The sequence below is a fragment of the Equus quagga genome, chromosome 15, assembly GCF_021613505.1.
Source record: "Equus quagga isolate Etosha38 chromosome 15, UCLA_HA_Equagga_1.0, whole genome shotgun sequence".
Lineage (NCBI taxonomy): Eukaryota > Metazoa > Chordata > Mammalia > Perissodactyla > Equidae > Equus > Equus quagga.
Window position 1 is genome coordinate 28,458,706 of NC_060281.1, and position 13,344 is coordinate 28,472,049.

At 39.7% G+C, this 13,344-nt stretch overlaps 1 protein-coding gene across 7 annotated transcripts in view; it reads left to right on the forward strand.

The window, feature by feature from the left end:
* Nucleotides 1–11,345, forward strand: part of FKBP5 (FKBP prolyl isomerase 5) — a 98,408-nt gene extending 87,063 nt beyond the window's left edge. For all 7 annotated transcript variants that reach the window (XM_046640037.1, XM_046640041.1, XM_046640040.1 and 4 more), the window contains 3 exons: nt 5,826–6,011; nt 8,343–8,582; nt 9,040–11,345. In XM_046640037.1, coding sequence (XP_046495993.1) covers nt 5,826–6,011; nt 8,343–8,582; nt 9,040–9,141 — 528 coding nt within the window. In that variant the 3' untranslated portion in view covers nt 9,142–11,345. The remainder of the gene's footprint in view (nt 1–5,825; nt 6,012–8,342; nt 8,583–9,039) is intronic.
* The last annotated feature ends 1,999 nt before the right edge of the window (nt 11,346–13,344 follow it).

Sequence of the window (13,344 nt, forward strand, 5' to 3'; positions counted from 1 at the left end):
AGATTGTAACCCTCTGTAAAGGCAGACCAGGTCTGGCTTGCTCACCCACCACTGTATCACTCAAGGCCTAAAGCATCTTGTTTGGTACATAGTTGGCACTCAACAAGTGTTTGTGGAATGAAACAAAGAAAGAATGGAATAATTGTTACTGAGTAATAGAATTCATAGGGGTAAGTTTCATATCATTTTCCTTTCCACTGTCTTGGTGAAGTCACTAAAGCACACGAGAAAAGGAAAGAAAACTTGCACCAATTGCAAAAGAAACTGCCAGGAGGAGAGTATTAATTTCTTCTGATGGCCAAGATGATTCCTGCCACACTTGCTTTTGTGAGGAATCTTCAGAAATTCCTGAATGATATTTGTCATTGATTGCTTCTGGAAAACCCTTTCTTGTAATGTATAGGAATGTCATTTCCTTGCTTAGATCTTAAACCCCTAGATATAAGAAAAAATGAAACAGCACTTTGCTCACTGCTAATCAGAATGCTCTGCCCATTGCTCCCCTGCCTCCAGATGTGCCTTCTCCGTGTCAAGCGGAGGGGCTTAGTGAGGAGGAGAGTTTGTGAAAGAACAGAGCTTTCGTCAAGGTTTCTTTTGTTGTTGCCACTGCAATCCGTGAATAAAAACTAGATGATGTTTTCAACAGTCTAAGCAGTGACGCGTAAATGTACTTCATCAAGTCTTTATAAACTCTCTGCTTTTGTGTTGACAACCTTGTCTGGACATGGACAACCATGTTAACCCACATAAAACAACTAGAGAATTATCTAAGACTGTGTAATCAACACAAAATTAACACAGCCAGAGGGCAACATGTATGGTTCTTGATTTTCGAAGTTTGAGAGGAGTCCCATTACTGGGTCATGAAATCAGTTTAGTGGAAGTGTACTGCCTTATGTAGTAGGGATAAACTTTGTTTCATAAAGCTTTTTTCAGTTGTATGTGAGTGGGTACTGGATCAGAATTTAAAACATTTCTTACCGAGTTATAGTTAAACAAATTTGAAATCTGTTCGTTTAGATAATTATATTGATTTATAATTATTTATTATATGTACTAATGTATGGACAGCCAGAAAGCACTGAAGTGTGGTGGAATGAGGTCCAAAGTGGGAAAACTGGGCTTTATGGCTCTAAATGATTTAAAGTCATTTAAGCTCCAAAGAGGTTATTTTTCCATGTGAAAAGTAAAGGAGTTAGATTAGATGACCCCCAGGTTTCTTCCCAGCCCTAAAATTCTGTGAGCTTCTAAACTCTCCAGAGCAAGTTAGATTTTCTTTTTAATTCCAATTGAGACATATTGGATACTTCTAAACTATTCAAATAAGATTCGAAATGGGTTATTTGTAGACCCAAATACACAATACACTAGAATAAAAAGAAAATTTTCTGCAAAATCTCTTAAGACCATGGGTTCTTAATGGCATTTCCTACATAACTGGAGTCCATAAGAGGCTTTAAATGTATTTTTTGTATTTCCCACAACTTCTAAATAGAATATTAACCGCTGAGGGGAGATGGTGAGGCATTTGGCACTTGACTAGAATTATATCAACTCAATGTAGTAAAACAGCTGATATTCGGAAGCTCCTTGGTTGCTGATGACTCAGAACTTTGGGGACTCAGAACTTTTGGTAACAAAATAATGTTGCCAAGCCACGTGTCATATAGCTGTGTCCTGAATATATAGAGACAGATGGCCAGAATGAGTGATCAGTAGCAGAAAGCAGTGGTTAAGCGTCAGTACAATTACTTAACTTTGTTGCTTCAGAGCATCACAATTTTAATAGTCATTTGTGTATTTCATAATGTTATGATCCCTCTTAAAATTACTGATCTTTGGATAAAATCTGGATCAGCAGTCACACATATGGAACGTATTATTTTTAATATGCAATTTGATAGACAAAATCTTTCAAAACATTAGTCCATTGGGGGGAAATTAATGAAAGGTTCAAAACCACTGACCTAAGACTTTTCTCCAGAATGTCTCTGAACATTTTGTCCACCTAAAAACTTCCCTGGAGGCACCTTTATAATTATAGGTAAAAGATCTCAGCAGTGATCCTAGTTTTGGCTGTAAGACTTCAAAATGGTCAGTAGATAGTTTCCTGTGCACGTTCCCTTTTCAAATTTTAGGGCAGGTTTCAGTTTGCCACACTGCCCTCCCGGGCCTCTTCTTCCCAGGGTATGAGTGGACTTGGCACGGTGTGCATGTGTAGACTGCAGATGTGTGGGTGAGAACAACGATGGGGTGAAATAAAAATCTACGTTTCATGCCGTCTATATGTATATTGGAGCTCCGTTTTCATTGACCTGTCGGTTTGGTTTACACCTAAGTGGGTAAATCTCTCCCCTTAGTAGGGTTGAATTGTACTCAACTTTTAAATGGGAATGATTTTGCTGTTTAGATTGTAAACTCCTCATATCATCCTCAACACTAGAAGAAAGATAGGAGAGGAGTCTCTTCATTTGGGTCTGAAAATAATTAGTAAACACAGATAACAACATGACATTGTGCCAGGCATTGGGCAAGCCAGGTAACACATGGTCTTTGCCCTCATAGCTCGCAGTATTCTGCAGGACAAGAATATTAACTATCTATTAGTGCTTCTCTTTTCTGACTTGGAGGCGGAGTGGTAAGGCTGAGGACGCTGCAGTGATAATGGGGTTCTTGCGCCCCCTTGTGCTCCTTGGGAAAAAAGCATTTCTAAAGCAAGCTAGTTAAGGATCACCTTTCATTCGCTGAAGCTTTTTCAAACAAACCAGGCTTTGCTATGTTTTGACCACCTTTCTGAACCAAGAAACCAGTTCTGTGATTTAGAAACAAGTCATCTAAGACTCTAGCATTTTGGGTTAAAAAAACAACTACTACTCATAAGAAGAGTCTACTCTGCCTGTTTTCTCCTTTCTTCATTCTTCTAGTACAGAATTTCTCATGCTGAGCGCTATTGACATTTGGGGCCCTATAATTCTGTTTGGGTGGAGGGTATTTAGCAGCATCCCTGACCTTGACCACTAGATGCCAGTAGACCACACGCCTCCTCCAGTTGTGACAACTACAAAAACATCTCTAAACATTGCCAAATGTCCCCTGGGGGGCAAAATTGCCCCCAGTTGAGAATGCCTGTTTTAGTACATCAGAAGCAGAAATACCACAGAACGAAGACTTTTGCTCATTAAAAGTTGAGATCTAAATAAAATCATATATGATATACGTGAGAGAGCTTTCACAAAATTAAAATGCTGTATAAATGTAAAGAAAGTATTATGAAGTCTGTTACTTGTTTTTCTAGAAGCTATAGCTTTCTATCATTCTGATTATTCAGAACCTACCAAAGTGATAGGATCTAGGTCTTTGTCCTCCCTGGCTCTTCTTTTTTTTCCGCCATAACAATATATTAGGAGATAATCAGAAAAGGTAACAGTACATTAAAGATGAAGGAGGAGGAGGAGAGGAGAAGAAGAAACCAGACATTGAGGAAAAATGCCTATCGTTCTTAGCTAATGCAAATGAAATGACACCTTTCATTCCTACCCACACCTCCATTTCTGCTCCCAATGATAAAGTTTTGATTCCATAATTGTATTGCTTTGACCTTAATATTTATTCAGCAAACCTTCGTTAAGGGCCTCTTTGTGCTAAACCCTGGATATTCCAAAAGGGATAGGACATGTGTCCTGTCCTCAGAGCTTTCAGTTCAGCAAGAGAAGAGACAGTGACAGAAAGAAAATGCCAAACCCTGAAACTGGGGAGGACTTTCTTCTTTTTCAATGGTACCCAAAAGAGGATAGTGAGCCTAAGGCTATGACAAAATATAAGAATTGTCTTATTTTGGGCTGCCGTAATAAAATACCATACACTGGGTGGCTTAAACAACAAGAATTTATTTCTCACAGTTCTGGAGATGGGAAGTCCAAGACTAAGATGCCGGCAAGGGTCAGTGTCTTGTGAGAGGCCTCTCATTGGGTCCCAATGACCACCCTCTTGCTCTGTCCTCACATGACCTTTCCTAGATGCTCGAAGGTGGGGAAGAGAGGAAGCAGGTTCTCTGGTGTCTCTTAGCAGGGTACTAATTCCACCATGAGGGCCCCACCTTCAGGACCCCATCTAAACCTAATTACCTCCCGAGGGCCCCATGTCCAGATGCCGTCACATTGCGGGTAGGGCTTCAATGTATGAATTGGGGGGGACACAATTCCATAGCAAGCACAATATAATTTCCTCAAGAATTTCAGCGTTTATTCTCAAGGGGCCTGGGGTCGTATTCTTACAAATAACCTGTATCACAAATTTCTGAGGCAGAGAGGATAATAGACTGATTTTAGCACCCTTCTCCTTCATAACACGTCAGAATCCTTTTGCACTGCCTTTCTACAGCAGAACAGGTGAGGTCTGTAAGTCTTCTCTGTCCTAAACAAGACACTTGCAAAGAGGGATATTCAGGAAGGATGTAGCTTTGCCCTCTTTCAGACCCAGCCCTCCGCTTGGAACAGGTCTGCCCCATCCTCATCACCAAAAGTCGACATCAGGGCTTCCTTTCTGCAGGTGGAGCTCATTTCTTCTGCCAACCGCTTGAAATCCTTTACAACAAACATTCTCGTCGACCCACTGTACGATTTTTCTCTTCTTAGTCATTGGTGAGGTTTGGAGTATGTGTGGGGAGATGTAACTCTACGTTGAAATGTATTCACTGCTTTGGCTGTGATAAATCCTAGTGACATGATCCTAACACTGTTCATTGGTCAGACATTGGATTTAATGTCCTAATGGGTCCAGCTCCAGTTCTACCGTGTGGTAGGAGGTGTCATCTGTTTTCAAGCTTACGGTCACCTGCAGAGGAGATCCCTAACCTGTACTCCCGTTTTATTTGTGTATTTACAAGCTATCACTCCTTTCTTTAATTCATCCTAAAATGGCAGTAAATATATTGTGTCAGCCCCATAATTTCTTATATAAAACATATATATAATTAATTCATGAATTAATTATACAATTGTTTTTCACGATTGTTAGAATTCTACTAATCAGGTAAAAGAGCAAAAATATGATTGAGAGATTTTTCTCATTATGTTTTATAGTTATAAACGTTGGATGCTACTGTTCAACTCTGTGTATTCCCATTGTCTATAGATCACTTGTCAGCAAACAAGAGCCTGTTTTTGTAAGTAAGGTTCTACCGGGACACAGCCACACTCATTTATTTGTATATTGTCTGTAGCTGCTCTTGCACTACCAATGACAGAGTTGCAGCACAGATTGTTTGGTCTGCAAAGCCTAAAGTATTTATTATCTGCCCCTTTACAGAAAAAGTTTGCCAACCCCTGGTTTAGATAACTAAGGTTTGCAGTGTTTGGGATTGACACTTGCCAGAATGTAGTATCTACTGTGCAGTGCCGATTGTCAGAGAAAAGGGAAAAGTAACTTCCCCTTCAAGTAAGTCGGTGACATCGTCTAAAACTACTCACCGACCTTTGGAAAGTCTGATAAATATTAGCACCAAAGAATGTAACCCAAAACCTTGATGCTCTCCTGCCGAAAGAACTGCCCCTCTGAAAAGGATGAGAAGGTAAATGCTGGAGAACAGCATTATATAGAGCAGGGTCCTGCACCAGCTCAGAGATCACTGGGACTTCAGAAAGAATAGAGAAAGGTGCCTGGGTGGCCACCTGCTGAGAACAGAAGAAATGATGAAATACCATGGTTAGTATGACAGGTGGTTTCGTTCTGAGGATTTGGTTTCTCAGAGACGGCTGAGCTTAGTCTTCTTTTGGACCCCCTCCAGGGCGTGGACAGCACGTAATTACTAGCTTTTTTCCTCCTAGGGAGGCAAGTACATGCAGGCGGTGATTCAGTATGGAAAGATAGTATCCTGGTTGGAGATGGAATATGGCTTATCAGAAAAGGAATCTAAAGCTTCTGAATCGTTCCTGCTCGCTGCCTTCCTGAACCTGGCCATGTGCTACCTGAAGCTTAGAGAATACACCAAAGCCGTCGAGTGCTGCGATAAGGTAGAGTGTCTATGTGTGAGACGGACTTTCGACAATCCACACCCTTCTCTCCATCCTCATAGTTAGTCTTTTGCTTTCTCCCAGCCAATGGTCGGAAGGTTTTTCATTTTGCTTTGTTGTATTTATTTGTTTGGGATTATTTATTTCTCAGCATTTCTCAGAATTGGGAAATTCAGAAAGATTACAGTTAGACTTTTCTGATGCCTAAACTGTTTATAATAATGCATTATAAATGAAAATTTTGATAAAATTTAACAATCTTCACACATGACCTTCCTTAAATCTAGGGCATTTGGTATCAGATTAGACATACAAGTTCTCAAGTTTAATTTAATAAGAACAGATTTAACTTTAGCCTTCCAGGACTTTAATATAACGGACTGCAACTGCTCGTATAGAGGATGTATGCTAGTCACTTTTTATTATAATGTTTATTCACTGATTAAGAATACACATAAATAATTTGAAAGCATCTACAGCCCTCTCCCTTCCTACATTTATATCATTAATACTGTTATTGGTCTTTTAGTACTCAAGTGCTCTGTGACAGTGGTTTATCATATACATGATTCTGATAGTTTTATACACCAGCTGATGCTGACTGTTACATCAGATATCTCATCTCACAGTGAACAGTCTGTGTTGTACTATAGGTTAAAGCTAATAATTGGACTATCTTAAAGATAAGACATAAAGGGAGAGGAAAAACAACTATTTCACAATTCTTTGTAAGATTATTTTTGAGTTTTAAGATTCTGAGTTTTGTTGATCAATATGTTCCCTATCATATTATGCTAAATTTTTGCCTGAGAAAGGGATGTTATTGTTAATTACGTTTCTTAAACTTTGCGCTTTTTTTATTATAGAAGAAGTATAAAGTTTTTCAAAATTCAGACATTATGGAAACATACAAGAAAGTGAAAGTCCATTCATAAAATTCCCATTAACCTTCTCTCGCAAGACCATTCATTTAACATGTATTCCTTCCGTTTTTCCAAGAAACATAATGTGTATATATTTTTTAAATGAGAATGTATAGCTTTAGATATGTAGTTTTATAAAACAAGGACATCTTTCTGCATCTTATCAGTCCATCATGTAACTATCATAGTTTATTTAACCAGTCCCCTTTGGCAGGTTTCCAGGTTTTTGACACTACAAATTACATAGCGTCTGTCTTTGCATACTTGTGGGCTTGTTTCTATAGGATAAATTTCTAGAAGTGGAAATACTGGGTCAAAAGACATGATTATTTTAATACATTAAAATTCTAAATTTTAATACATTATATATTATCATTGAATATCATAGGTGGGTTTTTTCCTCAATATTATTGGCAACAGAAAATTCTTTTCCTTTTTATTTCTGGTTACTAATGAAAAATTGCACATCTTTTCATTACTTATTAGCCATTTGTATTTCTTCTGTGATTGCCCATTCACATCCTTCGAGTGGATTGTTTTCTGTTTATTGAGGCAGTCTGTATATTACCGCTTAACCCTTTGTCTGACAATAAGGCCCTGTTCTTGCCTTTACATCTTTTAACTTTGTTGATGATACCTTTTTCTGTAAATGAAGCTTTAATATTTATGTAGTCAGATTTGTCTTTTCCTTTCTAGTTAGAAAGGTCTTCCCTACCAGATTATAAAAGTGACTCTGTGGTACTTACAAAACCTACTCCAACTAGGTTTGCTTTAAAAAAAAAATTTAAATATAGCCCTATTATATTTTCATGGACTCTTTTTTTTGCATGTAAATATATTTAGTCTAGAATTTATTTTTGTGTTTATCATATGAGGTAAGAATTTAACTATTATTTTCTAGTGGAGAACCACTGTCTCGCCCCCATTTATTGCAAAGAGAATCCTTTCCCCACTGATTTACATTACGGCCTTTTTCGTTATTACTTCTTGTATACATATACATGAATCTGTTTCTGAATGCTTTGTTCCATTCCACTGACCTATTTGTCCATGGACTGGTCATCAAACTGTATTAATTTCAGTAGTTTAATAGTATATCTTTTTCTCTGGTAGGTTAAGTCCCCTCACATTAGTTTTATTTTTCCAAAATTCTCTCAGCCATTCTTGGGCATTTATTTACTTCTTCCTTTCAAGAGCCCCCTCTCAAGTCCCTTTGGGATCTTTATAGAAATTGCATTAAATACATAAATTAACTTGGGTAGTTACTCATGTTTTGATCAGTAGTGTATAATTCCCTTGAGCCCCATCGTTTCAATAGGCTTTTTCCAATCCCCTTGGCCAGAGAGCTTTCGTAAAATTCCCACAAGTTATGTTCATCCTTTCTAAAATGTAGACCATCTGCTCCTAGGCCCTTGGACTGGACAGTGCCAATGAGAAGGGCCTGTACAGGAGGGGTGAAGCCCAGCTGCTCATGAACGAGTTTGAGTCAGCCAAGGGCGACTTTGAGAAGGTGTTGGAAGTAAATCCCCAGAATAAGGCCGCAAGACTGCAGATCTCCATGTGCCAGAAAAAGGCTAAGGAGCACAACGAGCGGGACCGCAGGATATATGCCAACATGTTCAAGAAGTTTGCGGAGCAGGATGCAAAGGTGCGTGCAGAACCCATTTGCCTTCAGGTGGATCAAGAACTGACTTATTAGCCCTTTGGTTTTTGTTCTCAGAAGTTTAAACATAGGGCACAGGGGCTGGTAGACAACCTGAGAGGCACAAGAATAGGGAAAATCTGATCTGATCTGAGACTGGTTTGGATCCAGAGGTAGAATAGGGCTGTTCAACTTAACCAAAGGCACATAGTAGTGAGGACCCATCATGTCTGTGCAAGCGCTGAGGAAAATAAATTCCCTAGAGACATAGCCACCAAAGGAAAGTGAAAGCTTCCATCTGACTGTTGGCAGCACAGCCCTGACTTACCCAGCCAGCAACCTGAATAAAGTCATTGTGATGCCCCCTTGTTTGAGAGCCGACACAGTCTGCAGAAGTCAGGAATTAGTTGAACATTGCACTTCTTTTTTCTCCAACCCTCTTGATTTCTTATTTCTTCCCCAGGAAGAGGCCAGTAAAGCAATGAGCAAGAAGACTTTAGAAGGGGTCAGCAACGAAAAAGAAAGTCAAGCAATGGAAGAAGAGAAAGCCGAAGGCCGAGTATGACGTCACGCAAAGGAGGGCAGAGTCCTAATGGACTCGGCACCCCCTCCGTGGGCTTTCACCCAACTCAGGACTGAACAGTGTTTAATGTAAAGTTTGTTATAGTCTATGTGATTCTGGAAGCAAATGACGCAACCAGTAGCTTCCCAAAAAACAGCCACCCTGCTGCTGCCCAGTGCTCTCTTTGAGGGGTGGCGTGGGACCACTCCAGGTGGAACAAAACCGAGACAACTGTTGGTGTGGAGAGGTTGAGCCAACAGCTTAAGTCCAGCTCATTTCAGTTTATGTCAACTTTGAATATCCAATTCAGGGTCCCTTGAGATAATCCTAACAATTTGGGGCTGGCTGTTAGGTTTTACATTTGATTGAACTTTAATAGCACTGCAGACACGTAAAAATTGATGCTTAATGAATTTCTCCTTTCCTGCAGTTTGGCAGGGAAAGGAGGCTGAGGTTCTGTTTTTTAAATGACTGAAGTGCTATGACTGCAACGTGTTGCATTTTTAACCCATAGAACCCACAGTAAGAGGGGTCTGATGGCCCCTCAGGTCCATAGCAGCGTCGCAGACTTGAAAGCCAGAACCTTAGAGCCGCTCGCTTGCTGACTTAGCTGCCTCCGCAAGCCCCTCCTCAGTAAGCCAGCCTCCTGGCGAGAGTGGGCTTCCCACACCCAGCCTGTCCTGCAGGAGGAATTCTGTCATTCCTAAAACGCTCTTGAGCAGTGATAATGAGCAGAGAGGGTTTCTGGATTCACTTTCCCTGTTTTGGATGAAGTTCTAAGATGCTGAAATGTGAAAAGAGCAATGAGAATTGTGCTTTTCCTTTTAGGAAATAATGTTGAGTACAGTAGTGCCTGCTAGCATTACTACTGTTCATTTTCTTATTTCCATTCTAACCCTTGCTATTAAGAATTTAAGACTTGTTCTTATACTATCTTTGACCTGGAGTGGATTAATGTACATATCCATTTAGGATCCATGCAGCTTTTTTTTTTTTTAAATTACTGGCTCATCAACATATGTATACTGGTTTATGGAACTTTATTTACACTCTATCATGCAAAAAATTTGACTTTTTACTGCTAAGTGCTTAATTTTAAAAAACAAATTTGTGGGGTTGAAAAAATTAAGTAGTTGCTCTTCTACACTAAGGGTTTTCCTTGCAGGTGTGACTCGCGGTAGCTTTCTTCTGCGCTGATAGCTTCTTTGTTCTGGTGTGAGTTGTGAAAAAGAATTGAAAACAGCTTCCCATGCAGGTACATCCAGCCTAAAATCTCCAGTACTTGGGCATTGAATTAGGGCAAGTCTTAAATGTATGTGTAGTTGAATTTTAGTCCTTACGGGTACATGAGATTGAATGGCTTTCTAGTCCCACAGCCTAAGAAACGCTCAAGGAATGCATTTGGCAACCCAAGGAAACATTCACTTTAACCTGGAACATCTCACTTTTTTAAATCCTAAATAACACTGGCAATTATATTTTAGATTAGTTTTTATTTTTATGGTGGTTTTTACAAAGCACTTTCATTGGTAGGAGCCACATTAAAACCTAAAAATAAAGTCATTTCCTTTCATATTAGTTTTCTTCTCAATAGGACAAATGGAATTGAATTGTGAGTTTCTCTTTTAATGATACTAAAATCCTTTCAATTTCCCGTTTACACTTTTTTGTGTTTTTACATGAGGTATTTCTTCAAAAAGCCCCAGTCTCACCTAGGAAATAAGAAAAGCAAGAGTTGATTTTGCTTATTTGCTAAACAGTTTAGTATTTGTAGCTCTGTTGACTAGAGCATGACTCTAATGAGGACAACATTGAGATTTGATCCTAAAAAGACCAATTAGCTTTTTGTAGGTAACAAACAAAAAAACTTCCAAAAATTAGATTGTCCCAGCCAACTGTCTCCCAGCTGTGTGTCAGGGGTTACCAGAGGGAATGGGCAGGAGTGTGTGGAGGAGAGGGGAAAGGGAGTGAATGGTTCTCAGCAAACCATTTACCACTCTAGAAAAAGAAACTTCATATTCTTGTATGAAATTCACTAATCATAGACAGTTTGTCTAGAAGTCAGCAGATGTCTTTGAACCATCTTTTAGACTGCATTTGGAGTGGTGAGGCAGCATATGATGAATTAAAACATAGATTGTTTTTTTTAAAAAATCATTCAGATACACTTTGTGTTCCTTAAATAAATTCCAAAAAGCAAAATGTGATTTCCCCTTGTTCTTGGTTTTGCTTACTTAGTCTTCAGGAAAGGTGGTTTTGGTTTGAAAACTGGTGGGGGCCAAGCTGAAGAAATGAGATGTCAGAACATTGGCAAGAAACAATAGTGTCCTGCTCCTCGCTCTAATGCACAACTTGAAATCAACCTCGGGCTAAAGGCAGTGGAATGATGCATCTTTGTTCAAATTAACCAAATAATGAGAAAAGCAAGAGGATTTTGTTTTTTCATTAACCAGTGGATATTCCACCATTTTAACTGGTTGTAAGGTAGGTTCACTTGGGGAAATGAAGAGATTTAATTGTGCCCTTTAATAAATATGTAAAATATAAATAAGCACATCAGGTAATGTTCTGTGTTAAAATGCATTTCCTCTTTCTTGAGTAGCATATTTTGTCAGATATTCATGATTACGTACTCCGAAGGCTTAAGAAGATGTGGTCACATATACTGCAAATCCTGAGTGACACCGCAAAAGAAAGGGGGCATGGGGCAGGGGCTGGAGAGGTGGCCACCTTGCTCTGGTAGCACCACCAAGGTCTGCAGACAGGTCAACGCAGGCTCCAGGCACCTTTAATTTCCCCTGAATTCCTTGCTTCATCTCTGGATTTGAATTATATTCCTCCCCTTTTGCTGCTAAGTTACTTGGAAATGAAATAATTCCCTTTTATTTGCAGTTTTTCTAAGCAAATAATGTTTGCACTGGGGATATTGAAGATGAGCCAGAGAAAGTTTCCCGGCTGTAAGTCTGTGAGCTGGGTAACCCGAGGCAGCCTGCACCCACTCCACAGCATGAGAAGCATCAGGAGCTTTGTCCATGCTTATGTGGCCTTTTTTTTTTTTTTCAAAGATTGGCACCTGAGCTAACAGCTGTTGCCAATCTTTTTTTGTGTGTGTGTTTTTTCTTCCCCAAATCCCCCCCAGTACATAGTTGTATAGTTTTAAGTTGTGGGTCCTTCTAGTTGTGGCATGTGTGGGACGCCACCTCAGTGTGGCTTGATGAGCAGTGCCATGTCCGCGCCAGGATCCGAACCGGTGAAACCCTGGGCCACCAAAGCGGAGCGCGGGAACTTAACCACTCGGCCACAGAGCTGGCCTCTTATTTGGCCTTTTTAGCAGCGCTTTGAGCTCCTCTTTCAGCATGGTGTGTTAGAACATATTCTCTGAGACTGGCGTCCCTGGGAGACTGTCACCAACATTGGTGACAAAATGCACTGAATTTGAGCTAATTAGTCAAAATTCCAAACTCAGAATTCCCCAGCCTAGCTGTATATTATTTCTATCAACAGGCTACTTATGCATTTGAATAGCAGTGACTGACAAAAGTGTACACAAAAGCACATTCTCTAACAGCTTCAAAAAGTTTATGGGGACCCTCAGTGCTTTTTTTCAGATTTTTTTCTCCTAAAGGATATAGAGAAGGCACAATAATTTTGACTGTGCTGTTTGCATAAGTTATCTCTGGATCTGTAATCATACGTAATCTGTGTGTGTGGCCTTAATAATACATTGCCAAAAAGGGACATCACTGAATGCAACTCCCAAGAAGACCTTTGATAGCATCTTGTTGGAACTAACTGCTACCTATAGATGGGACAACTCGAGCATAATCCATAATGTGGGGAATCCCTGAGGACCTTGGTGAATCTAGAACGGGGAGGACCCAGAATGGTGAGGTGCCCGGCCCACAGTCATCCAGGTGACCTGATGCCCTTAGACAGTTCCAAAATAGATCTAGTTTAAAGCATGGTTCTCTTGGTACATGGAATGATATGCTGGTAGTTCCTTAAAATCCGCAAGCATTTGGTGGAATTGAGATGGCAGCAGAGCCATAGGCTTCATATTCTACTCTGGAGTAAAAATAATATGGGAAATTTACCAGTATGTACAGGGCAGGCATGTTTTGTTTTTTAAAGCATGCTCTGGGTTAAGGAATTGCAGTGTTTGAGTTCTTAGTTTTTTCAGATCCTTTTAACTAGATAATAGATTCT